This window comes from Misgurnus anguillicaudatus, chromosome 12 (genome assembly GCF_027580225.2).
Source record: "Misgurnus anguillicaudatus chromosome 12, ASM2758022v2, whole genome shotgun sequence".
Classification (NCBI taxonomy): Eukaryota; Metazoa; Chordata; class Actinopteri; order Cypriniformes; family Cobitidae; genus Misgurnus; species Misgurnus anguillicaudatus.
In genome coordinates this window covers 27,726,919-27,753,109 of record NC_073348.2, presented here as the reverse complement: position 1 = coordinate 27,753,109, position 26,191 = coordinate 27,726,919, and the positions used below count along the sequence as shown (strand labels likewise).

Here is a 26,191-nt window from a genome sequence, read left to right as displayed (position 1 = left end):
CATACGTAATTTAGGGACACAGAATATTTATTTCACATCTTAAAAAAGCCTTGTGAAATGTCCCCTTTAAAACCTACAGTATTGCGCGGATGATATACAGATTTTGTTTTTAAATCACTGTTTACTTAACACATAACTAAATGTGTTTACACGAATACTTGCTAAGACTTGTGGTATTTCCAGATGATATGATACCACAGTGTGTGTGTGTGTGTGTGTGTGTGTGTGTGTGTGTGTGTGTGTGTGTGTGTGTGTGTGCGCGCACGCCGTGCGGGTGTGTGTCACTATCACATATCACATGGAAAAGGCATTTATTTTCAATAAAAATTAAGAAAATGTTTGAAAAGTGTTTTTTGAGAATAAAAGTATTTTATTGGGTAGAGTTATGGGTCGTGGTATGAAGGGTCTTTATGTTTTTATTAATGCAGCATCCATTTAATTATTTAAATAAATATAATCATACACTCTGTGATATTATTGTACCCTGTTAATCTACAAATAACTATTTACACTGGAGATCCACCAATACTAGCCAATAATCGTTATCGGTCGATAAAAGCTATTTTTCACACTATCGACCAATAGTTTAAAAACAGTCCAAAAACATGGCCAATATATCCTGTCAATCAAAAGAGAACAGGAAATGCAGGAAAGAACAGGAAATGCAATAAAAAAACATAGAATATTATTTGTCATGAATGAATGCAAGTTAATATATCCACCAAACTATCGTCATCAGTATCGGACAATATCAGTCTGAATAATCTGCTATTGGTGAAAAAAATTAATATCCACGCAACTCTAATTTACACTATTTTTATTGAAGTTTAATCATTTTATAATTTGATAGTTTGATAAAAAGCATATAGCTCAGAAAATGCTGATATTGTCATTTAGAGTAAATAAAATATCTCTATATTTTTACTTAGTGTAAATAGCTGCCTTTATATTAATAGTTATCAATGAAAAAAATCATAATTTATGGTGTTCAAACTACGTTTGAACTTCTGTGTTTTGTGCTCTGAAGACAGTTGTAATTTAGGTTTTAAATTTTTCTTACACATAGAAATTAAAAAGTGTACAGTAATAATGTTTTATTTCAAAACACAGAATATTATATACAACAATTTTTATCTTCAAATATAAAGTCACTGTTTTTGGTATAGCACATCCTGATATAAATAGATTTCCCATTCACCCGAGAAGTGAACCATTTCAGATCTCTTATAAGTTTAAAGCTAGCTTATACTGAGTCACTTATGGCTCAATAACAATAAGACGCAAATAACTACCATTAATCTCTAAGGAATTTGACACCATGAATGTTATTGTTTGAGTCACTCTGTCAGATGTCCAAAGCACAGCACTCTTACATAATATATAAGACAGTCTTATGCTGAACAATGGCATTTCTTCTTGTTGTGAGCCAGAAATCACTTCTTCAATACCAGTACAAATCTTTACTGACTTCTGTGACGGGCACACCTGAAAAACACAAGATGAACACATCTAAGTCTTGTCCATCTATTTCATTATTGCAATTTCAGCTGAACTTTCTTTGTCCACTTGCATTAGATGCATGTGAATGAAATGTTAACAATGGCATATCTTAAAGTACCTGAATCTAGGCCGATCCTGCTTCCAGGTACGTCTTTATAGGCTGTGCCGGCACTCCAATCTGGCCTAGTATCTGATTTGGAAAAGGGTGAGATCATGATGCCCCCGGCTGGCCGATCCATTTGTAAGAGATTTAGGTAAGAGTTGGAGCTGCTCTCAGAAGCTGGAGGCTGTGGGTAGAGTATGTGAGGAACTTCAAAACCTGCGCTCTGTCTGGAAAGCCACGATGAAGACGATGACGATGATAATCCTGGGGGATTCATAATTACCCCCTGGGACTGAGGTACATTGTCTATGGATGTCAGCTGGGACAGCTTCGGGTTGTAAGGGTAAGACCACGAAGATTGGGGGGCATCTGTAATAAGGAAAGCATTTATTTAAATAAATAAGAGCATAAAACGGATTAAATTTCCATTAAAAATAACCAAAAAGAGTATGCTGATTTTTAGTTTTATATTATTTTAATGCTTTTTGTTTCATTTTAAATAAATTTATGTCACCTTGAAGGCCCCTAATGGACCCAGGACCCCGATAGATAGATAGATCAACACACCAGATTTGTAAGTCCTGTTGTTGTCTTTGGCTTTAGTGCTCAGGTCTTTTGGTATGGTGGCCTTGTTTAGGGCACGGAAGAAGTGTTCATCCACAGCAGTGTTAATGTCGCCTTGATAGTAGGTAAACAGCTGAGGAGGATCTTTACACTTTTTCTCCTCTGACGTTTCTAACCTTCTGTCCTCCATCATTCTAAGTTACACAAGACATTTTTTAGTTAGTATAGCACTTTAAATAATAGCCTATATATGGTACATATTGTGTAATGCTCAATGCAGCTGAAACTTTAAGGTCTGGTTTCACAGACATGGCTTAGCTAAAGCCAGGACTAGGCCTTAGTTAAATTAAGATGTTTAAGCATCTTTTATAAACATGCCTTTTAAAAATACGTTACTGGTGTTTATCTTGAGATAAATCATTGGCACTGGCATACTTAAAGATACGTCAGTGCGAGTTATTTTCAGTTGAGGCAGCTGAGATATGTGTTTTAATCTAGAGCTAGCCTTAAAGGGATAGTTCATCAAAAAATGAAAATTCTGTCATTATTTACTCACTCGCATGTTACAAACCTGCATAAATTCCTCTGGTTTGATAAACACGGAGGAAGATATTTTAAGGGATGTTTGTAACCAAACCGTTCATGAGCCCTATTCACTTCCATAGTACTCTTTAATCCTACTATGGAAGTGAATGTGGCTCAGTTCGGTTATAAACATTCCTCAAAATATCTTTCTTCGTGTTTAAAGTACAAAGATATTTTTACAGGTTTGTAACAACATGAAAGTGAGAAAATGATTCAAAATATCTTTCTTCGTGTTTAAAGTACAAAGATATTTTGACCGGTTTGTAACAACATGAAAGTGAGAAAATGATGACATTTTATTTTTATTCTTGGGTGAACTGTTCCTTTAAGCCTTGCCTGTCAATAGTTTGTAAGAGTTAGATACAATAGTTGCAGCAGAGCATCCAAAAATACACATCCGAAATACATACTATAAATAGAAGCCGCAAAAAATATTTTGGTGATGCAAATACAAGCCAACTTTTTTTGTCTAAACATTTAGTTCTTCTTGGTAGTTTGTATTAAAAAAAATGCCTAATCAGTTTAATGTAGGCTATGTGGCACATTTCCAAGTAAAATTATTACAATATAGCTGTATCTAATCATGTTTGTTGGATGTAACTAAAATCTTTTTACATTGACATAATGTAATAATTTGCCACATAATTACAATAGCCTACATTAAACTGATCAGTCTTTTTTTTGAGTTTGTATTTAAAAAGATGACATTTGTAGAAACACATTAAATAATTAAAAAATCTTTTAATTTTTATTTTACATCTTTGACCAAAACGTTTGTAATGTCACGGTAAAAAACCAGCAAACCTTGAATTACTTTATAGCATACTGATAGGCTACTTATGTGATCCTGCCTGTAAAAAAACAAGCTAACGTACTTTTTGCGCTTTAATAAAATAAAATCATCTTACACAATGTAAAGAATATTTTGTGTAAATATAACCTTGATATCTTTAATATTGACTGAGTAAGATCATGTCAAAGATTGAAATCAAACTTCGCATAACTAGATTTAGCCTGTAATACACGTCTATTAGGCTACGCATTAAAACTTCCAACACAACAATGTACTATATAGTCAACATTTAAAGTGTATCAAAGACAGTTCATCAAAGTTGTCTTAAGACAAGAACAAGTGTTGTTTAAACATTTTCACGACTTTTATGAAAGGTTTTGAAATGTTGACGCTAGTGTACAGTTTTAATAAGCTTTTTTGCAATGTTATCAGAAACTACGTATCACAAGTTATCACTTGGAAAACACAAAGAATAGTCTGTGGACATTAGTACAAAATCCCAAACTGTAAAAAATGTAAAGCGAAGTTATTGTAAATAATAAAAATGAAACCCACGTTTGCTGTAGTACCGCTGCAGGTCTGCACTGTTGCTTTATTCACATAACATCAAATCTCCGACACGTGCCGCATTTTGCTTGCCGAAACAAATTTGCCACAAAATGAACCGAACCGCAACACATTCAGACAGCAAACTTACTAAAACTAAACCCAAGGCGAAACTAAACGCCAAATGTTATGTACTTCCTTGAATGAACGCTTAGAAATGCACTCTAACAAGTTAAACAAGGTCTCTGTCAGATAACATCACACAGCTTACAGGGAATTAAGCTTTTAATGGAAATACTGCTTTCTTCATATCAACTCAACAAATCAAATGCAGTGTTTATTAAATGAAAACATCTTTTTCAAACATGGATGCAAGAAAAAATAATGTGATCACAATTTTTTTATTATAAAACTATTAACAAAAGTTCCAATTGATTAGACATAATGATAGATAAGCATAAAGGACAATGAGGAAGCAACGAAATGACTATTTACAGTCGATTTTCTAAATTCTGACATGTCGAATGCACAGGCATATCACGGGAGCAGTAAAGGTTAACAGGTAAAAACAAAGCAGACTGGTTTTGAGCGCACTGAGTGTTTATAAGGATGGGATATTGAGCAAGTTCTGTTTATCCACATCTACTCATCCTCGTCATCACTTCCTGCTAAACTGCTATCGGTTGATTCCATTCCTCCCCCGTCCTCCTCTTTCTTGCCCCCCTCCTGTTGTTGTTCTCCTCCTGTTGCGTGCTCCTCCTGTTGGGACGGTTCTGCTGCTTTTTGTGTGGTGGGATTTTGATTTTCTGCACTTTGCGTGGCTGCCGCTTTGGAAGAATCAGCTGCGGCTTGGTTGGCCGCATTCTCATCGCCCAGGAATTTGGACCATTCCTTCAGTCTCTCTTCTCGCTCTCGAGATGTTTCTTCAACCTGGCCAGACACAAAGTCTTTCATGGTTACATTAAGTCCATGTGACCTAAACGCTATTCCTTGTTTTCCAAATCCAAACAGACTAAAAACGTATAATTCTCACATTTTAGCTCAACATTTGTCCCATATTAATTATTTAGCACAGTACTTTACCTGGTAATCGGTGACACCATCCCATAGCTCTGCTGATAGCTGCCTCCCTCCGAACCAGCGTCCGTTGAGGGCCGCCACACATGCATCCGCCTCTTCGGTTTCTTTAAAAGCAACGGAGGCCACTCCGTCAGGGTGCCTCTGATTCCCAACGAAAAGATGTAAAGAGCAGATCATAAGCGAGAGATGCTTCAAAAGTAAATTACTATAAAAACGGCACATAGAGTATAAAACAAAAAGGTAAAAATTCATGATAGGTTTAAAGGAACATGCCCATATTTTGGGAATTTAGCTTATTCACAGTATCCCCCAGAGTTAGATAAGTCCATACATACCTTTCTCATCTCCATGCATGCTGTAACTCTGTCTGACGCAGCCCGCGCTAGCTTAGCTTAGCACATAGACTGGAAGTGAATGGCTCCAGCTAGCAAACTGCTCCCAATAAGTGACAAAATAACGCGTAATTTGTACACAGTGTGACTATACAAATCACAACACATAAGTAGGAAAATATTCACGTTATTTTGTCACTTATTGGGAGCAGTTTGCTAGCTTTGTGCTAAGCTAAGCTAGCAGGGGCTGCGTCAGACAGAGTTACAGCACGCACAGAGATGAGAAAGGTATGTATGGACTTATCTAACTCTGGGGATACGGTAAATAAGCTAAATTCCGAAAATATGGGCATGTTCCTTTAATAATTGTGAAAACTTACATCAAAAATGATGACCTTTTTCGCTTGGCCGAATTTCTCACATTCTGTCCTAAGGTCATCTCTGTACTCATTCAGCTCTAAAGGATCCTCCTGCATACATCATAAACAAAATACATCACCAAAACGTTTGGTGTGTATGGCACTTGCTCTACCTTTTGATCTAATTGTGTTAAATAAAATTTGTAGAAAGATATCAAATGTATCTATGAATGGTATCTTTGGGAACTTTTGAAGGGATAATTCACCCAAAAATGAAAATTCGTCATCATTTACTTACTCTCATGTTGTTACAAACCTGTATAAATTTCTTTGTTCTGATGAACACAAAAGGAAGATGCAGTTCGTGGACCCCATTCACTACCATTGTAGGAAAAAAATACTATGGAAGTAAATGGGGTCCACAAATGGTTTGGTTAAAAACATTTCTGAAAATATCTTCATTTGTGTTCATCAGAACAATGAAAATGATACAGGTTTGTAACAACATGAAAGTGAGTAAATGATGACAAAATTTTCATTTTAGGGGTGAACTATCCCTTTAAGAAGCTAAAATATACTTTTCAACTTGTTCTCATATACTTTCTTCTGAAACTTATCTCATAGTTTCAATTACTTGTATTGTAAAATATGAACCACAGCATTCATCAAGCAGGTGTGTCTAACCCTTAAATTTTCTTTCAATGTAGCTTACAAACTTAGATCAACCATAGTTTTTATTATAAGGGGTTGAAGATTAGTCACAAACATAGTTTATGAATCTGGGCACCAGCCTTTCTCATTAGACGCAATTAAAGTCAGTGAACCCCTGATGAGCTTTCAATTGCAGATACACACCTGCATTCCTGCTCGCATCTCTCCCCCAAGTTACACCTACTTGAGGAATGCAGACAGACCGGCTGTTTGCTCTGACACGTTACACAGTAACTAAATAATGCTGTAGCTTTAAAGTACACTCATTATACTTACTGTAATTTGAATACCAGCGAAAGGCTGAGCTTAGCCTTAACTATAAACAAAAACACCATATATGTGGTTTCTACAAAGGTATTTTAAAAAGGAAGTTTGAGATATTTTTATGCGGATACACATATTTAGCATTCAATTTCCGCAACTTAAACATTTTCTGTTTACTAACATCTGTAGTATGTTGCGGTGTGCTTTGGGCATATCTCAGGGTTCCTTAAAATGTAAGGACCTTTCAAGGACTTTTCAGGTCCAATACCCTCTAATTCAAGGACTAAATGTGGGGACACATTACAAGTGAGAGCAAGGTTACATCATGTTACCTTTTAAGATACATTGTTACAGTTCCCTTTCGAGGGAACTCACGCTGCGTCACTGCGGTGACACTTTAGGGACGCTTCCAGGGGGTAAGTGCATCTGAATGTGTATATCAAACTCAACCAATGGTGAGGCTTAACGACAAAGACAGGGTGACGCGGGAGCCAGGAAGTATATCGCTATCTGAAATATTGCCAAAGATGGCATTACAGGGACACAGGAAGTATGGCAAGGAAGACGCAGCGTCTCGTTCCCTTTTCATGGAACAACAGTTAGATACGTAACCCGAGATGTTTTCATGTGTCAAACACAACTATGCAAAAAAGCATTTTGGTATGAATTAACATTCGCATACAGAAGAAATAAGCATTTAAAGGGAACAATTTAGCATGTGTGCTTAAAAAGTCTAGAGTTTTTATGATATTATTCTACACTATACAGGTAAAATTATATAGATTTTTTTCCAGAAAACTTCTTGCATAAAATGAATTCAAGCACTTTCAATGATCTGTATCCATGTATGCAAATTTTCAAAAACTTCCAAGGGCCTTGAATTTTTTTCCCCAGATTCACAAACTTTCAATGATTTCAAGGACACTGATATCTGTGTGTTTTGATTTGACTCTTGCCTCAAAGTCGCTGGGATGAAACATGTTTCGAATGATGACAACTTTTTCATATCTTTTGCGGACCTCCCCGACCTTCTCCGGCTTCCAATCCAGCTGCCTGTTATCAGATTCGCGTGTTAGTTTGCAACCTTATTGTTGTAAAATGTGTCAGGATTGACCACACAGTTTCTTACTTTTGTTGCTGCTGGAGTTTCTTGCGATAGTCTTTGTTCTTTTTCTTTTTCTTGCTGGCGTCATATTCTCCTTTGAGCTCAAATCGCGCTGCCTCCACGTGCAGTTTGTAACCCCGAATCTCGGTCTCATCCAAGAGGTTCGCGGCAAGAGCCACAGACTCTTTCTGTGAGAGGAAACACACTTTATTAAATACTTCTTGTTTTCCACTTTATGCATGTTCATTTTCTAATCTCTTGATTTCAGTTTCTAATTCTATTTGTTTTTTAAGTCTGTCTTTCTTTAACTTTTTTCCTATAGATATTATTTCCCCCCTTATTGTAGCTTTTACTTTGTTCCAAAAAAATATTCCATTATTTCTGACCTTGCTTCTTCGGTTTTATAAACATCTGTCAATTATGAAACATTAATTCTCCAATACTTCATACACGGATCCAACCCCAAATCAAATGTCATTTGTACTGGGCTATGATCTGAAATGGTTATTGGCTCAATAACACAGTTTTTAACTTAGTATGTGTCATTTTTGGACACCAAAAAGTGATCCAACCATTTTTTTTTAAATCTCTCTTTTTCAAACACACAATCAATATAGACACCAAAATTTGCTTTACTTCCATTTATATGAATATATTTGTAAAATACTGTATGTAGGTATTTATATGAAATAAACTGTTCACTTATAAAAAAATTCATGTAGCAACTCTGTACAAGGTAGAACAGCAAAAAAAGTTAGTTTCACTGAATTATGTGTATTATAATCACAATATAATGACTTACCTTTAGGTAGCAACAAAGTCCATCTCCTTTTTGGTTCCCCTGCTTGTCTTTATAGAGCTTGATTTTATATTCCTCTGTAATCGGATCACGCATGACAATTCCACATTTGGACATAATCTCTACAAACTCATCAGGGGTTATGTCTGGAGGAAGACCTGGGAAAAATGCACAATTGTATGAAACAAATTATGAAACCAGTTTGGCCACTAGAGGGAGACACACCAGTATTTACAACTTGATCATTGACTATCACTATCAATTTAAGGGCAACTCAACTCTACATAATATGTGACTCACAAATAAAGGTCAATTTTCTTAAAAGTGAGATTTATAAATCTTAACAAGAAATAAGATATATAATATTTGGCCAAGATACAACTATTTGAAAATCTGGAATCGGATGGTGCAAAAAAATATGGAGAAAATCACTTTAGCAACACATACACTAGTGAAAATATTTTTATATATTTACGGTAGGAAATTAACAAAATATATTTATGAAACATGATCTATAGTCAAAATGATTTTTGGCATTAAAAATTAAATCATTTTGACCCATACAATTTATGTTGGCTATTGCTACAAATATACATGTAAAATGTATGACACATATAATAAAATATAACAGTTTACCTGACACATAGACATTTGTGTTTTTAGTCTGCTCAACTTCAAACCAGCCTGTAAAATACAAGACACAATCAAAGTTATTATTGTTGACAATTATAATAATGCATGATGGATTTCTTAAATTATTCATTACAACTCGCCTGTGCATACCTGGATCTGCCTTTCTCTTTTCTCCTTTCTGGGTGCCTTCTTTAGCTTTGCCCTCGTCTGAGCTCTCATCTGGTTTTATTGGTTCATCTTGTTTCTTTGATTCCTCCGGTTTGGCAGCAGATGATTCGTCTGGAGGGTTTGCAACAGTTGGATCAGGGGCCCCGTCCTCATTGAAGCCATAGCTTGCTTGATATGCTGCGATGAAATCATCATTTATCTAGAAAGAAAGAAATGACAAGTGAACACCAACAGACGACCTTCTTTGAATTATCACTTTCGTATAACAAGTTTAGATGTATACGCATGAGGGACAGCACCAGTTCACCTTTGGAAACCAAGCTCGCTTTTCATGGTCCCAGTCATACACAGTTCCGTCTTCTGGATCCACATATGTGTATGGATCATCTTTCCCTCCTTCTCCCCTCTGTTCGTAAAGCCGCTGCAAACGAAGCTGTTCGTGAAACTCTTTATTACCGTCCGAGTCTCCACTCATCTACAGAAATCGACACGAGACAGTGATAGAGACATAACAGAAACTTCAATATTCTGCTGTAGAGACATTTCTATTAGTTGATGCTGTTAAGGTGAACAATACTGTTTCGCAAAGCTGTAATTTGTGAGGGGAAAGAGGAAATCTTATTTTATCGTTATAAATAAAACAATAATGATGAACTTTAAAGACAACATTATAAAGGGGGAACCTGCTTGTGGAACACACTGACATTAGGCTACTAAGAATATGCAATTTACTATTATACACGTAAAGTTTAATCGTTCAGTATGTGGTCATCTATATATGTACCACAGCATTATGTTTTATTTACATCACATCATGATGATGATTGTAGGACACAGTAATATAAACGAGACTGAATCCAGCTATTTTTATTGCACGTTTAATGTTAAATGACCCACATTAATCCTCTTATGTTGATCTGAAAGACCAGAGGCACCGCATTTTTGGCTTCAATAAACTGAGTTAATTGTAATGATGAATAAAGTTTGTTAAAAGAAAAAAAAAACACAGACAACCTACCTTTAATTAAACGGCTGAACCACAAAAACGTTTAATTTTACACTTCCGAATGCAACGCAACTGCACCGCGTAAAATGTTCCGGAATGAAACTGTCGTATTCACATGTATAGTTCCGGCCTCATGGTTCCACTCGATAACATTAGGGCTGCGTCCGAAACCGCATACTGTATAGTGGGTACTGAATTAGATGAAGTACCTACTTACTTGGCATTAAAACAGTAGGTACTGTATAGTATGAATCCTGGTAGTATGAATGAGATTCGGACGTACTACATCCGCCATGTTGCTACATCACGTGACATAAGTCGTCATCACGTCATGTTATTTCAGCGCGAAAACAGCAGCGTGCCTCTTCTTCTTCGTTGGATAACTCCTCGTCCGGGGCATCATGGGATAGTGAAGCGTCCATCGTATGCACACTGCAGAATCTAACCGGAAGTAGTAGGTCATCCGGGTACTTTTCGCATACTGTTTTTCGAATACTAGGGCTGCGTCCGAAAACTCTAAATTGCTGCCTTCTGAGGCAGCTTTCCAAGGCAGCAAGGCATCAAGGCATGTCCGAATTCAATGTTTGGTTTACTTCCTGTCTCCTTAGATACCTATGCGTGGACGTACATTAAGAATGTGATTGGTCGAGTCCGGTCGAGTTCGAAAAAATAAAATGGTGGCCAAGGACGCGACTGGACCACCAATTTAGTGTAAATAAAGGTATATTTTCACTTTTTACACCTTTTAATTGCATTTCTAGCGAGAAATTAGTGTTGTAGTTTTCAAATATGTGATTAGTTATCACAAAGGCGCTCTCTGTTTAAATTTCAAACACGCTGCCTTAGAAGTGTGTCCGAAAGTCTTTCTCTGAGCTACCTTCATGCCTCCGAAGTCATTTCCTCATGAGGCAGCGAGGCAACGAGTCACTGCCTTGAGTTTTCGGACGCAGCATATGTATTCGGACATACTACTCGCCTCGCCTACTGCTTTTCGCGTACTATATAGTACGTAGTAGGCGGTTTCGGACGCAGCATAGGCTTGTTCGACTTCATGCGGCCCTGCAAGAACCGACAGCCGGAAGACGTCAAAGTACCGCGAGAATGATTTGAGAAATCATACGATGTCTAATTTCTTCTAGCTCTCGTGGTACTTTGACGTCATCCGGCTGTCGGTTCTTGCGGCGCCGCATAAAGTCGAACAAGCTGATTATGGCCGTTTCTCAATCCAAAGGCTGCAGTCTGTGGAGGTCGCATATGCAGGCTGCATACGTCATCAAGCCCGGTTTAATTAAGTTAAATGAGCATTACAATCGCAAGTCAATAGCAAATTACAACAATTTACGATTAACTAAGAATAGTAGTCAACGTTATAATTGTTAATATTTTGAAATAAGACATACTGATGACGTAAGGAGCCTAGAAATGCGACCTCCGGAGGCTGCAGCATTCGGATTGAAAAATGGCCTTTAAGACGTAAAGACCTTTTTTTAACAAAACAAATAAAACTTTTTCACAAAACAAATGATGGATGTTTAATAGTGTTTATTAAAACATGTATTAGGAATGTACTTTAGAAATAAATACAACCAAAACTAAAACAAATAATGTAATATATAATAATTTAATAACATAAATAACATAACATAACATATTACCTGGATATACAACACCTCATCTAGATTTCTAGTATAATAATAATGTAAACAATGCATATTATTACAATATATCATGTTATATAATCAAACAATTCACATTTTGATTTGTTAACATACTGTGAGACGCTGTTTCCTACTACATGGACATGTTTCTCTTAAAATAACATGGTGACATTTTAAAACTTAAATTTAGTTAATACACATGATCAAATTTCACAAAAAATGTCTGCCTAAACCATCCTTTGACTGCCTTGAAAAATAACCATGTCCATTTTCTGTGGCTGGGGGTGAATCGTGTTGAATTACAGACAATACAGGTACTGCCTTGGCCCTCGGTAGTACCAAAATGTTGTCATATACAAAATCTATCACAGAAAAAGTGAACAAAAAATACAAATGATACAAATATTTATAGCATTCAAGTGTATATCGTATCGTATAGTATCCTACCCAGGTTGGGTCCTGTGATAGACGCTTGACGTTGACTGTATTCTGAGGAAACTGTTGAGCTCTGGGTTGAATTAGACTTAATGGATCTCACAGATGCAATAAAAGGAAGCCTATTTGGTGAAATGGGTTTCGGTTTGGGAAGCACGGTTGCAGTTTGGGACCACTCTGAAAACAATCAGGAAATTAGTGTTTGTGTGTTGCAACACTGTTACCATTGTGAGAGGGATTTTCAAGCTACCTGAGTAATCTTCTAGTTTGAAAACTCCACAGCATAAATGTACTCTCCATTGTTTGCGTACGTTCTCCTTCATGAGGCAGTGGAACACAAAAATAAAGAATCCTGAAACAAAAAGTCACTGTTAACGGCACCCATAAAATTAAATCTAAATGAATCGTATCTGCATCTCTTTCATACCTTGAAGGCTATTGAGAATGGAGAACAGGTAGAGGAGAAATACTTTGATCGGACCCCAAGCAAAAAAAGACAGACCCCAGGTGAGACCTAACAGAAAGGTAAGGCTCGCCACAGCTCGCAGGTCTTTCAAAAGACCGCTGCGAGTTCCCGGAGGTTGATTGACCTGCATGTTCTTTATCTGGATTAGAACCACTAAGAAGATGGAGCTGTTGCATAGAAGTATGAAGGCGATGTAGCTCACCACTGAAGCATAGAAAACTGCATCATCTTGCACCCAGCAGCTAAGAATGAAAGACACAAATGTTTTTCATTTGTATCACTGGATAGTAATGCAAAATCATCTTTTTCATAATGCTGCTCTCATGCTACAAAAAAAGAGCAAACAAATACACTGCATCAGCATTTTTATCAGTAAGGGGATTTCTAAGTGGGCCATTGATACAAAATTTCCACCAGCCATCAAGCCAAATATTGAATTCATACAAAGAAATCAGAACATTTAAGTATACAAGTTGAGTCATAATAAATAAAGTGACTTAGAAATCCCCTTACTGATAAAAATGCTGATGTGTCAAATACTTATTTTCCCGCTGTATATATAAAAAGCTGCTTGAAATCCTCAAATTTTCACAAATGTGCAAACATGAAAATGCAGAGCTTCACTAACAACATATCAGAATCATCCAATGTCATTTTGTAATCACTGGAAGTGATCATTCCATATGCATCTCTCTTCACAGCCAATACCAATCCGCATATTATCAGTGGAATACCTGGGAAAAGAGAAGGGAACAAATCATAAACAGACATAACCTTTCAACTGTAGATAAAGAAAAACATGTTTTAAATGCCTTACCCCAGCCAAGAAGGCAGAATTTCAAGATGTATGAGGGCACATACACATTGAATACTTTGACCAAAGCGAAGTACATGTTCACAGCTCCCAGGCCCATCCATGTAAAGGATGACAATAAAAAATAGTGTAAAGTCATTGCCACAGCAATGCACAGGCCATAGATCCCAAAGGATGAGATCCAGGAGTTTAGCAGGAAAATCAGGTTGAGTCCCAGTAAAGCCAGACATAAATTTAACAGAATTTTGGATGGGTAGTCTCTTCTTAGTTTCCTGTATTAAATGCAATGCATTGCAGTTATTGCTAAAAGTCAAACTGGTGGCTGTCATTTATTGATCCAATAGTGATACCGCAACAGAGCTCTTACTCTAAGAGAGTATATGTTAGCACCGTGATCCCCAGAAAACAAGAAGACACACCACAGCCCATGTAAGTGACAAGGGTAAGGATCTTCTCATTCTTCTCATCAATGGGAGTTCTGGACACATCCTGTATTTCAAAGGAACATTATTAGTTAAAAGAGATACAGTGCAATACAAAAGTACTGTATAAAAGCCAACAGGTGGCGCCTGTCCGTGGCGCCCAGCTTTGACTCTGGAAGTTGCTCCAATTCCTGTCGCGCCACAGAGTGCCACTCATATAGTTTAACATTAAATAAAATCATATTTGTCCCAAATCACTAACGATTAACATTGGCTGCTAACGTATATTTTGCATTTTGAAGTAGACGCTATCTGATTAAGCTCGCGCTATTAAATGTGCACTTCTGGTTTACGATACCATCGAGTTGTCCTAGACGCAACTCGAAGCGGCGCAGCGCTGAGCTGCGTGTCTAGTGTGCGACCCCCTTTAGGGTGCAAATAATATACGCAATAAAAATCATCTTTAAATTTGTCCAAATGAAGTCCTTATCACTGCAAACACTTACAGAAATCAAAGTTTTGATATATTTATGGTAGGAAATGTACATATCTTCATGTAAAATTACTTTACATAATATTTAGGGCTGTCAAAAGATTAATCGCGGTTAATTGCATACAAAACAAAAGTTTGTTTTTGCATAATATATATATTATGCAAAAACAAACTTTTATTTTGTATATATATATATATATAAATACACACACATGCATATAAGAAACTTTTACATGTGTATATATATTTATTGAGATTTTTATATATTTTATATTATATATAGATAAAAAAAATTCTTAAATGTATACATGTGTGTATTTATATATATACAAAATAATTAATCACAATAAACACACAAATGCATTATGCAAATACAAACTTTTATTTTGTATGCGATTAATCGCGATTGATCTTTTGACAATTTTGACCCATACAAAGCATACCCGTGCTACTTAAGACTGGTTTTGTGGTCCAGGGTCACATATTTGATGTGATCGGACCACATTATGCTCAAAATAGGTAAAATTTAAAAAAAAATCGAATTTCCATCATACCAACAGCACTCCAAAATGAGTCAGGTGATCACATAGGCAGGTTGTGTAATCTTTACTGACATTATATGTCCAACATCCATTTGGATTCCATCCACCATATCCATCTAGGACAAAATATGCACAAAACACACACAAATATAAGACACAGCACCCAGTGTGAAATGAATGATTTAAGATTCAATGTTGTGTATATGACGTACCATTTTTATTAAAATCCCAGTATGCACACAGGACATCTTGGTCATGCTGTCAAAAACAATTTGAAGACCATTTAAATATATTTTTGCCACTGTTAAATGTTTGGCATCCAACATTAAGCGTTACTTACCGTCTTGGCTTTTAAATGGTGCAGAGTAACAGCCACATACTCCTTTAAGTTTTGGATGCTGCCCGTAGCATTAGTTACACTTGCAGAGACCACATAAGTGTTCAGCTGCTTTCTTTTCAGGTCATTCTGAAACAAATTCACACAGGTAGTCAGTCAAAATCATTTATCACAACGATACAATTAAGATCTTTCACAGTGAGATGAAGTTACCTTTGTCTTAAAGAGAGTTGAAACTCCATAAAACTGAAATTGAACACGAGGGCTGGTGTGGTTATGGATGGGGAAGCTTTCTTGTATTACAGAGGGCAGAGCGATGAAAGCTACTGTGTCATCAAAAGGATCCTGGTTGATATAAATCTACAGCAGAAGAACAGAATAACCTTGTATACCCCCTGTTTAGGAACCACTAGTTTATATTAAAAAATGGATTACGGATGAAAATGTAGTTTAGGCCTACATGTGCATCCACAGTTCATCTACTGTACTTTAATCGAGTGTGTTTACCTCAGGATAACTGCCTTTGTTAGTGGACGAGACTCCGAAGGTAAGGTTGTGAAAAATAAGTGGGTCAATATTGACAACTGATATTGCCAAGGCAGGAGCTACTAAACTGGTTGACTCGCCGGTGAAACCGAACATCTGGTCTCCAACCGCCTCTGTGATGTTCAAAATGCTATGTACATATGGGGAAGGATTTGTTTATATGAGCATCTCGTAAAAACTCCACTCAGTCTATAACAGCAGAACTAATATAATATATGCACAATATATTTCAATACTAAATCAGTCTAAAACAAATGAGATGTCACAGTGAAATGCACACCTGTTTGTAAAAGGCACCAGGTTGCTTTCCGACTCCAGTATGTCAGATGTGATGTTAATAATAACTTCTCCCAATTGCTGGGTGATGGCACTGACATTGATCACATCGGATAGTTTTTGCAGCACCGTTGCGAGCTCATTCTCGTCCAGATCTTTGTTCTCATGCAGCACGTCTTCGATCATAATCAGAATATCTTCTGCATTGTCTATAAAGAGTTAATATATAGGTTTTAAAAAAGTGTCATGATAATATATCTAGATATATTACCGTATGTATTATTCCATGCATAATCATTTTACTAAAATCTTCAAATGGATTTATGTATAATTCAGTGCCGTTTAAATGAATGTTCATTCATCTGATGTAATTTTTTACCTGCAGTAACTGTAATGTCTTTCAGGTCTGTAATACTTCTGACCACCATCTTACACTGCGTCAAGTCTGGAGAGCTCCAGACAGCCTTGTTAGAGACGGCATCCAGCTTACTGTTTGGAGAGAATTTGTGTAAACCTATCAAACCATGAATTATTTGGATTGATTTTTCAGCTAATTATTGTACAGTAGAGCTAAGCTATAAGATAATGTTATGCAATTGCTAAGTAAATATGAACTCTAACCATAACTATCTTTAGAGTTAGAGCTCATATTTAAGGCCTGTAGTAAAAACGAATACAGTGTGAAAGCACACATCCCTCTGCAATGAAATTGATCCTTCAATCAGTTCCAGGTACTATCTGGAACATAAATATGATTTAACGGTTTACAGCAGCCCTTATAAAATCAGATGGCTTCCTCTTTTCATCTCATTAAGCAATTTATGATGTTGAAATGAAATTATTAGGGCTGTCAAAAGATTAATCGCAATTAATCACATACAAAATAAAAGTTAGTGTTTGCATAATGTATTTCTATTTGTATTGTGTGTAATTATTATATATATAAATTAAGAAAAAATGTATTTATGTAAATTTTTTATTTATATATAATATAATAAAAATCTAAATAAATAAATTCATTTGTGTGTGTATTTGTGTTTAAATAAATAATTACGCACCTAAAGGATTATTAGGAACACCATACTAATACTATGCTTGAGCCCCTTTCGCCTTCAGAACTGCCTTAATTCTACGTGGCATTGATTCAACAAGGTGCTGAAAGCATTTTTTAGAAATGTTGGCCCATATTGATAGGATAGCATCTTGCATTTGATGGAGATTTGAGGAATGCACATCCAGGGCACGAAGCTCCCGTTCCACCACATCCCAAAGATGCTCTATTGGGTTGAGATCTGGTGACTGTAGGGACCATTTTAGTACAGTGAACTCATTGTCATGTTCAAGAAACCAATTTGAAATGATTCGAGCTTTGTGACATGGTGCATTATCCTGCTAGAAGTAGCCATCAGGATGTGTATATGGTGGTCATAAAGGGATGGACATGGTCAGAAACAATGCTCAGGTAGGCCGTGGCATTTAAATGATGCCCAATTAGCACTAAGGGGCCTAAAGGGTGCCCTGCACAGTGGTAACAAGGCATGATGGATCCATGTTCTCATTCTGTTCTCAAATTCTGACTCTACCATCTGAATGTCTCAACAGAAATCGAGACTCCTCAGACCAGGCAACATTTTTCCAGTCTTCAACTGTCCAATTTTGGTGAGCTTGTGCAAGTTGTAGCCTCTTTTTCCTATTTGTAGTGGAGATGAGTGGTACCCGGTTGGGGTCTTCTGCTGTTGTAGCCCATCCGCCTCAAGGTTGTGCGTGTTGTGGCTTCACAAATGCTTTGCTGCATACCTCGGTTGTAACAAGTGGTTATTTCATTCAAAGTTGCTCTTCTATCAGCTTGAATGAGTCGGCGCATTCTCCTCTGACCTCTAGCATCAACAAGGCATTTTCACCCACATGACTGCCGCAAGGATGTTTTTCCCCTTTCACACCATTCTTTGTAAACCCTAGAAATAGTTGTGCGTGAAAATCCTAGTAACTGAGCAGATTGTGAAATACTCAGACCGGCCTGTCTGGCACCAACAACCATGCCACGCTCAAAATTGCTTAAATCAGCTTTCTTTCCCATTCTGACATTCAGTTGGGAGTTCAGGATATTGTCATGACCAGGACCACACCCCTAAATGCATTGAAGCGACTGCCATGTGATTGGTTGATTAGATAATTGCACTAATGAGTAATTGAACAGGTGTCCCTAATAATCCTTTATAAATATATATGAATTCTGTTCAAGTAAAAATTGCAAATCTGCTATTTACATGTCATTCACAGTAGAGACCCTTACCAGTTTCTATCCGCCTTATTTTGAGGGTTTCCCTTGCATGGAAGCCCGATGCTGTTCTCTGCTTCAGTTTGGGGCCATCTAAAAAGACCTTGTCTGGTGTGATGGTTGTGTTCAGGACACGACCCTGGATCTGTTATATAAGAGTTATATTCAGAATACTCTGTGTGTAAATACAGAATTGCATATTGCTCAGTTTCTGTCCAACGTATTACATATGTAGATATACAATCATGCAGTACATTTTCATTATAGTGCAAAATTGATCATGATCTGATTCCTGGTGCATGGGCTTTAAACACAATACGCACGTACCAATATGAGAAATTAAAATGTCCTCGCGTCGAGCATCCAAGCGTATTGCTCCTATGGTGTAAGGTTTGTCCAAAAGCTTATGAATCTGCTCTTGTGTCTCTTTGATGTTTAAGGAAGTTGTTACCTTAGTTTGAAAAGTGCAGCTATGGCTGAGAACAAGCAGAGATTTATATCAGACAACTAAAGTACTAAGAACAATGCTCGTAAAAGTGTCACCTGCCATTAACATTCACTATTCATGGGATAGTTCACCTAAAAATAAAAAGCTGTCATCATTTACACCCTCATTTTGTTTTATGAGTTCGTTCTTCTGTTGAACATGAAAGAAGATATTTAGATGAATGATGATAACCACAACAGTTCACGGTACTCATTAACTTGCATAGAAAGAAAAACAAATACAATGGAAGTCAATAGGTACAACAGTGTTTAACAGAATAAATAGACTGAGCAATAATGACAGATTTATCATTTTTAAGATAAACTATCCATTTCAGTACTTTTAATATTAAAGATCTTACCTTGTTTGTTTATGTCTTATGTTACGCTGCAGGACAAATGAATAAGAAAAGATCACAAAATAGTAAAAATACCAAAATACTTAATTGCAACTTCAGCTTTCAGAAACAATATTTGACTCGGAGCACAAACCTTCTCCACCACTTTGGATGATTTTCTATGTTTATCCACACTGAAAGCAGATATGAAAAATGCATGTTTGGATATTTATTGGCTATAAAACTTGTTCTCTTCTATATCATAAAAACATAAACTAACCTTTCTGGCTGTGCATGTTTTGAGGCGGTGAAGTGTCTGAGGTTCAGCACAGCAATGTTTTCCCTAGACAGAGTTTCATTAAGCTGTAGAGATGATAAAACATAACTTACTTCCAGTTTCCAGTTTGATATGCAATACTTTTGGGGTTATTTAGTGTTTTGGTATCATACCCAGGCTTGAATTATGCTATCAGGATTATACTCAGAGCCACGTATAGTCACAGTGAGGTTGACTTTGAAAAAGCGGTCTGTGTTAAGCAAAAACATTAAAGATAATAATGATGTCATTTTATATGACATAATTTTCACTAAATATGATGGATTATATATAAACAGCACACTTTCAGAAAAAGGTACCTAAAAGGTGCATATTGGTACCTCAAAGGTACATATCTGTATCAAAATGGTACCTTTTTATAAGGTACCATCCCAGGGACAACTTTGATACCTTTTTTCCGAGAGTGCATCTTAAAACGTTTACATCAAAACATATGTAACCTGATTTTCGTTCTTCAGTTGAAACGGAAGAAGAGCATGTGGTTACTGTTAATATTTGACTGGATGTGGAAGATGAAACAGTGGTTTCTTTTATTGTCGAAGAACTTTCTGCTAAAGTTGTATTCATGTATGGTACGGTGGTGACTGTTGAATAGATGATGATGCATTTAGTGAAAATATTGCTCTGTTTCTATGTATCATATAAGATATGGATATGTATGCACATACTGTATGAAGTTGTTGACGCTATTGCAGTTGAGGATGATGCGTCTTTAGTTGTCACAGACGATATGGTTGTTGTTATAAATGGTGTTGAGGTAAGTCCTATCCAAGAGATACAGTCAATAGAGATACAGTTAGAGATGAAAGTGCATATTGAAGACATAGGACAGATTTGAACAAACACGTGGCTCTGGTACGAACTTGTTGTGGTCGAGGTAAAAACAGTTGCTTCTGTAATAGTTGAGGAACTTTCTGTTACAGTTGTTTCTATTAATATAGGGCTTGTGGCTGTGGTTTTTTCAATGGTGACACTTTCTGTTGTAGATGTTGGTTGGAAAGATGTGGTTGTTGGTCTCTCAGTTGTATGAGGCAAGGTCCCAGTAACTACTGTTGATGGGTCTGATGCGAGATCATCTAAATATATATTTAAAAAATGAATCATTAGATAAACAGAGATTAAAACAAATTCAAAATCATGCATAAATTCACATTCACTTGAATGAACTTCATTTCGCTTTCTTAAACATTGCACTCCAATGGTCCCAAATTAGCATTAGATAAAACTATCAAACCTTAAAGGAACAGTATGTAAGAAATTTATATCAAGTAATCATAAAATGGATCTGATATGTCACTAGACATTAAGAAATCATTTTCATTTCAAATACTTTTATCACTGACAGTGGTCTGGACAGGATATTGTCATTTAAAAAGTGGAGTTGCAGCCCTCAACTGATGTTTATGTTGTCATGTTGTGTATTGGCCACCAGTTGGGTGATTGCAGTACCAGTTTTCGCCACAAGTTTTGTTATTGCAATACCAGTCTTGGCCACAATCCTACATACTGTTCCTTTAACTTGAAGGAGTGGTCTAAAGCTAGTCATGCATTCTGAATTATTAAAGGGATAGTTCACCCAAAAATGAAAATTCTGTAATCATGTTATGGAAACAATGGATGTAGTTTGTTTATCCGGGGTAGCAGCGGAGTTGTGCGTGTGTGTCGAAATAGGGCCCAACCAGGTCATGATCGCAGGCGGTCGCATTGTTTTGTTGGCAATCGGCACGTGACTCGCTCCGCCCACTTTACGCCTCCAGGAGCCCGGGTTTATTCGGTCGGTACAACTGATCTGTCTTTTATAAATCTGATAAAGACTCTTTGGATATATAAAGGATGCAACACTACTCTATAGGTACACTGAAAAAAATTATTCATTCAATTTACTCAAATTTTTTAAGGTTTTTTAAGTGGTTGCAATCAATTTATTTAAGCTACATTTAAACAAAAGTTTTTTATTTACATTAACAACTGTATTGGCATTAACAAACATTAATAAATGCGACAAACGATAATGCATATTGTTACTTCATGTTAGCTAATTCATTCACTAATGTTTACAAATACAACTTTATTGTAAAGTGTTTCCTTTCATATTATTTGTTTTCTTACTGGAGTACATTTGGAAAGTTTGGTTCCAAAACGCAATAAATCCATTTTGACTAATTTGGGTAAAAATGTGTTTTCTACCAAGAAAGTGACAAGATGAATTGACAATGATTAAAAATTTAAATCCATTTTCAAAGATTTATTATAAAAACTGATTATTTTTCCACAAAATGCAATAAATCCATGACAAGTTTTTCTTCAAAATGCTATAAATCTATTGAATTAATATATAAATGTGCATTCATCTTTGCCATGTTATATTCATTTAGTTGACTATATACACTGATTAAAAAAATAAACATTAATGGCATTAATCAAAACACTTTGTCATATTAAGAACACTGTCATTGTTGCTGTCATCCTTTTGATGTTGTCACTGAACTTCTTTCACAGCGATCAGCTGTAAAATGTTTTGGTCCTGCTTAATTTTCGTTGACTTTGAGTAAAAAAATGTAAAGTTTTTCATAAGATCCCCTGTGGTCAATGTGTTAGCATGACAGAAGCTTGATGCTGTCGTGTGAAAACAAGCAACAGCCGGCATTTTTCCGTCTCCTGAGTTCCTCTTATGTAAATTATTCGATTTTGATGCCTTACGTTTCTTCCCCGCCACAGAAAACCACCACACGTTTATCAATCCCATCAAAATTACTATTTTGTTTTTGTTTGTTTGTTGATCACAAAGTACAAAGTCGATAATGAAAACTAGGATTCCGTGTGTATTCAAAGTGCGCACATTATTGTTTGCAATGCGTGGAATGGTGCGCTGTGATTGGTTAATCAGATTTACAGCATTCTGCAAAAAAGGAGGACTTTTTGCGCGGTTTGGAAAAAGATTTTGCGTAAAATGAAGAATGTATTTTTTAATACTGACCTGACAATACTGATTTTGGCAGTAACTATTTTTTTTTGCGTGTATCGCGTTTTGGAACCAAACTCTTCATTTGCTTGGCCACCCATTACTAGCTATCCTGGATTAACTGGTTGATTTACCAAGTGGGTATATGAAGATGGAGTCAGGAGTTGGTAATAGGTTCCAGTGTTCATTACTGTAACTTGGAGTTAGGATTTGTGACAGTTCATCCTGAATTTTTCCAACGTCAGCTTTAGGAATCACATTTAGATAAGCCATGCAGACAAACCTATAAAGATATATATAAAAAAAGACATTGACAATAACTACAGTCTGTCTTTGTCTCTTTGCATTATAATAATAATTTCTGTTCCTTATTAGTAAACAAATAATTTTTTTCATATATCACTGCAAGAGCATGTTGCTCTTTAAAATGAATCAAAATAAAGAAGAAAATCTTACTGGCTGATTCCAGAAGGGGTGGACTGGCTGTGTGTGAGAGATATGTTGGTACAGCACAAAATTAAACTTAAAACCTAAAAACATCTGCATTCATAATTTTGTTCTAGAACCATTAAGACAGGATCTTACCCTCCTAAAGGGTGCACTGAGACTTTATTCACATATATGTGCGATGGCAAAACGTTCCTGAGCTTGGAGAAGAGAAAAACATACATGTTAATTTGCATTTTATTTTGGTCGTACAGGTAGCAGCAGTAAAAATGTTCACATAGCTCACCCAGTGATGTGCAATATCCCGAGCGTCGTAATTGCTTGTTGCGTTTCCGTCTTTGCGGTGGATGCTAAATGCTATGTGAACTTCATAAAAAGGCCATTCTACAACATAAGGAAATTATATAAAAAGCCAGGAAGCAAAGAGAAAACATATCAACTGTCCAGTGAAATGATTTAATGCAAGATAAGCTTACTATTGCACACTAAAAAATATAAACAATATGGTTATAGGATATAATTGTGAATAAATCAACCTTAAAATACGAGGGACCATAATGGCAACTAGAGGAGCAATTTACGATATGCAATTTGCAATTACCAAAATTCAAATTATTTTTATATAGTATGTCAAAAATACTTAATATATAAATTATGTAAATATAAATGTATTTAAAATACTTCCTCTTTAGCAAACTATTTTGGCATTTTAGATGCATATAGGAACCCCTATAATATTTTGGTTTTATTCATGAATGTTATGCATCTAGATAAATATACAGATATACAGCCACAATCCTCATGCATTGTGACCTCACTTTTTGGGAAAAAATGCTGCGTTTCTACTCAATTGTGGTGGTAAGTATCATGTCACAGTTGTTTGTGTAAATTTGTGTGCCTTATTGTACTTACCACACTGCAGGTTGATGTCTTGCATTGGATCACAGTTCTGGTTTTGGTTCCAGATCCGAGCTTCCCAGTGCAATATATCCCCATCAGTGCAGGTCATTGCCGATATCTCCTCAGCTGTACGTGTCCTTCCCCACACCCTGAACAGACTTAAACTACCTTTTAGCTCAGTGCCCGTCTCAATGATCATCTTGTCCTCGACAAAATTGTGAGCTACACCTAAAGTCAGAGAACCATTGGCGGCCAGCCCACAGCAGTTGGGGGGCACAGGCAATCCTTTAGAAGATAGTTTTAAAGCGACAATGGTCCCATTGACATAGACTTTTGGCTCAGACATAAACATGGACCAGGTAATGCAAATTGAATGCCAGTTATCCAACGTTACATTTAAAGTTGAGGACCAGACACTTCCAAACATCACTGTTTGAAGGTTTGACTCTTCACCCTTCAGCCCTAGCTCTACTTGCGTCCTGTCAGGGTTTAGGTACATGAATGCGGTCCAGTGTGAGTTGTGGATCTTTCGTTTTACGTTGACACACACACTGAACTCTTCCAGGGCAGGAATGGAGTACTCCGGTCTTATTAGCCAGTAACCACAGTCTTTCTGCATGAAATCTATCTTCCTCCCCCACAAACTTTCAGCACTAACAGAACCTGAAGTGTAAAAGAAGCACATTTCAAATGTATGCAGCTAACTTTCTGTCAAGTACCAAAACAAATTAAACTTGAATGAAGTAAAATTAAGTCTAATTCGATATATCAAATGATAAAAACACATTCAGTTGCTTATACACAATAACAATATATTTTTTAAATATATAAACTTAAGTATCTTAAAAAAGTAAAATGTGTTTACACAACAAAAGTACCTTCATCCTTCCATGTTATTATGCTTAGAATAAAGATGACTACTAATGCCTGAAGCTGTTTGTTGACTTCATCCATTTTTTACCTGATTAAAAAAAGTACAATTGTTAAGTATAACTAGCTGTGCAATGAACTTACACTTTATGGTTTGAAAAAAGGAAGTGTAAAATGGATTTTGTTTAACTTTCTCAGGGTATTCTGATTTACAACGTTCATCAGAATTATTAAGCTACAGTGTAAACAGCACTTTGAGATATGAAAAGCCTGATCTCATTTTATAAGCATTTTAGATACAACCTAATCTTTCTTTATTATGTAATATTGGAATTTGAAACATTTATATGCTAAACATGCATGCACATAAGAATTCATGTATCAGAGAATAGTTACTTACTTCATTCAGCATCTACCGGTGTCAAATTTCCACGTAGGTCATTGCTTTGAGTGACTTTAAATGACAAAGATCATATATGTGTGAAAATGATATGAGAGGCTTGACCATAACAGAGGGGTAGTGCTCATATTTAAACCTCCCACTTTCTCCATACTGAGTTATTCATTAAGCATTCATAAGCTTATAAATACTTCATTATAAGAGCGTCACAAATGATGAAATGTACAGAATTTTAAGAGGTGGGAATTGTCCATGGTGCTGAATTGCATTTATTAGTTAATTAATTTATTAATAATAATTATTATTTATTTATTATGCTTTTATTTATTAATTGCTACTCATTTGCATCTGCTAATTAACATCTATCATTGTCTCTTTGGTAAAACATTCAATTTTTCTGAATTTTAATGGGGGGAGAGGTTACGGTAGTAGTTGTAATTTTTGTTGCTGGATTTTTTTGGGCCATGGCACAAGACTTTTTTTAAGATGTCAAATAAATCTTTGGTGTCCCCAGAGTAAATATGTGAAGTTTTAGCTCAAAATTCCATATAAATAATTTATTATAGCATGTTAAAATTGCCACTTTGTAGGTGTGTGCAAAAATGTGCCGTTTTGGGTGTGTCCTTTGAAATGCAA

The 26,191-nt window shown here is 36.1% G+C and overlaps 4 protein-coding genes across 4 annotated transcripts; all 4 read right to left on the bottom strand.

Moving 5' to 3' along the window:
• Window positions 1-392: 392 nt before the first annotated feature.
• Window positions 393-4,265, bottom strand: LOC129446932 (uncharacterized). Its single transcript, XM_055208447.2, has 4 exons — window positions 4,101-4,265; window positions 2,171-2,361; window positions 1,619-1,972; window positions 393-1,485 (listed from the first exon to the last, which is right to left on the bottom strand). The coding sequence occupies exons 2-4, from the start codon at window positions 2,358-2,360 to the stop codon at window positions 1,442-1,444; spliced, it is 588 nt and encodes a 195-aa protein (XP_055064422.1). The 5' UTR covers window position 2,361; window positions 4,101-4,265; the 3' UTR covers window positions 393-1,441.
• A 93-nt stretch (window positions 4,266-4,358) lies between these two features.
• htatsf1 (HIV-1 Tat specific factor 1) lies at window positions 4,359-10,714 on the bottom strand. The gene is made up of 10 exons (XM_055208446.2): window positions 10,561-10,714; window positions 9,850-10,017; window positions 9,525-9,741; window positions 9,378-9,425; window positions 8,745-8,899; window positions 7,967-8,130; window positions 7,794-7,890; window positions 5,884-5,973; window positions 5,175-5,312; window positions 4,359-5,021 (listed from the first exon to the last, which is right to left on the bottom strand). The coding sequence occupies exons 2-10, from the start codon at window positions 10,015-10,017 to the stop codon at window positions 4,734-4,736; spliced, it is 1,365 nt and encodes a 454-aa protein (XP_055064421.2). The 5' UTR covers window positions 10,561-10,714; the 3' UTR covers window positions 4,359-4,733.
• A 1,361-nt stretch (window positions 10,715-12,075) lies between these two features.
• LOC141369069 (adhesion G-protein coupled receptor G2-like) lies at window positions 12,076-15,703 on the bottom strand. Its single transcript, XM_073874273.1, has 9 exons — window positions 15,591-15,703; window positions 15,391-15,494; window positions 14,289-14,410; window positions 13,925-14,193; window positions 13,736-13,841; window positions 13,069-13,349; window positions 12,892-12,993; window positions 12,654-12,818; window positions 12,076-12,568 (listed from the first exon to the last, which is right to left on the bottom strand). The coding sequence occupies exons 3-9, from the start codon at window positions 14,348-14,350 to the stop codon at window positions 12,417-12,419; spliced, it is 1,137 nt and encodes a 378-aa protein (XP_073730374.1). The 5' UTR covers window positions 14,351-14,410; window positions 15,391-15,494; window positions 15,591-15,703; the 3' UTR covers window positions 12,076-12,416.
• adgrg4b (adhesion G protein-coupled receptor G4b) lies at window positions 15,411-25,913 on the bottom strand. The gene is made up of 22 exons (XM_073873708.1): window positions 25,556-25,913; window positions 25,164-25,246; window positions 24,298-24,948; window positions 23,672-23,769; window positions 23,524-23,585; window positions 23,395-23,421; window positions 23,073-23,221; window positions 20,840-21,052; window positions 20,645-20,740; window positions 20,417-20,560; window positions 20,090-20,166; window positions 19,920-20,002; window positions 19,794-19,833; window positions 19,664-19,689; window positions 19,143-19,291; window positions 18,831-18,960; window positions 16,917-17,026; window positions 16,542-16,746; window positions 16,223-16,391; window positions 15,929-16,075; window positions 15,719-15,844; window positions 15,411-15,494 (listed from the first exon to the last, which is right to left on the bottom strand). Exons 2-22 carry the CDS (start codon window positions 25,237-25,239, stop codon window positions 15,411-15,413), a joined length of 2,862 nt encoding a protein of 953 aa, XP_073729809.1. The 5' UTR covers window positions 25,240-25,246; window positions 25,556-25,913.
• Between the last annotated feature and the right edge of the window lie 278 nt (window positions 25,914-26,191).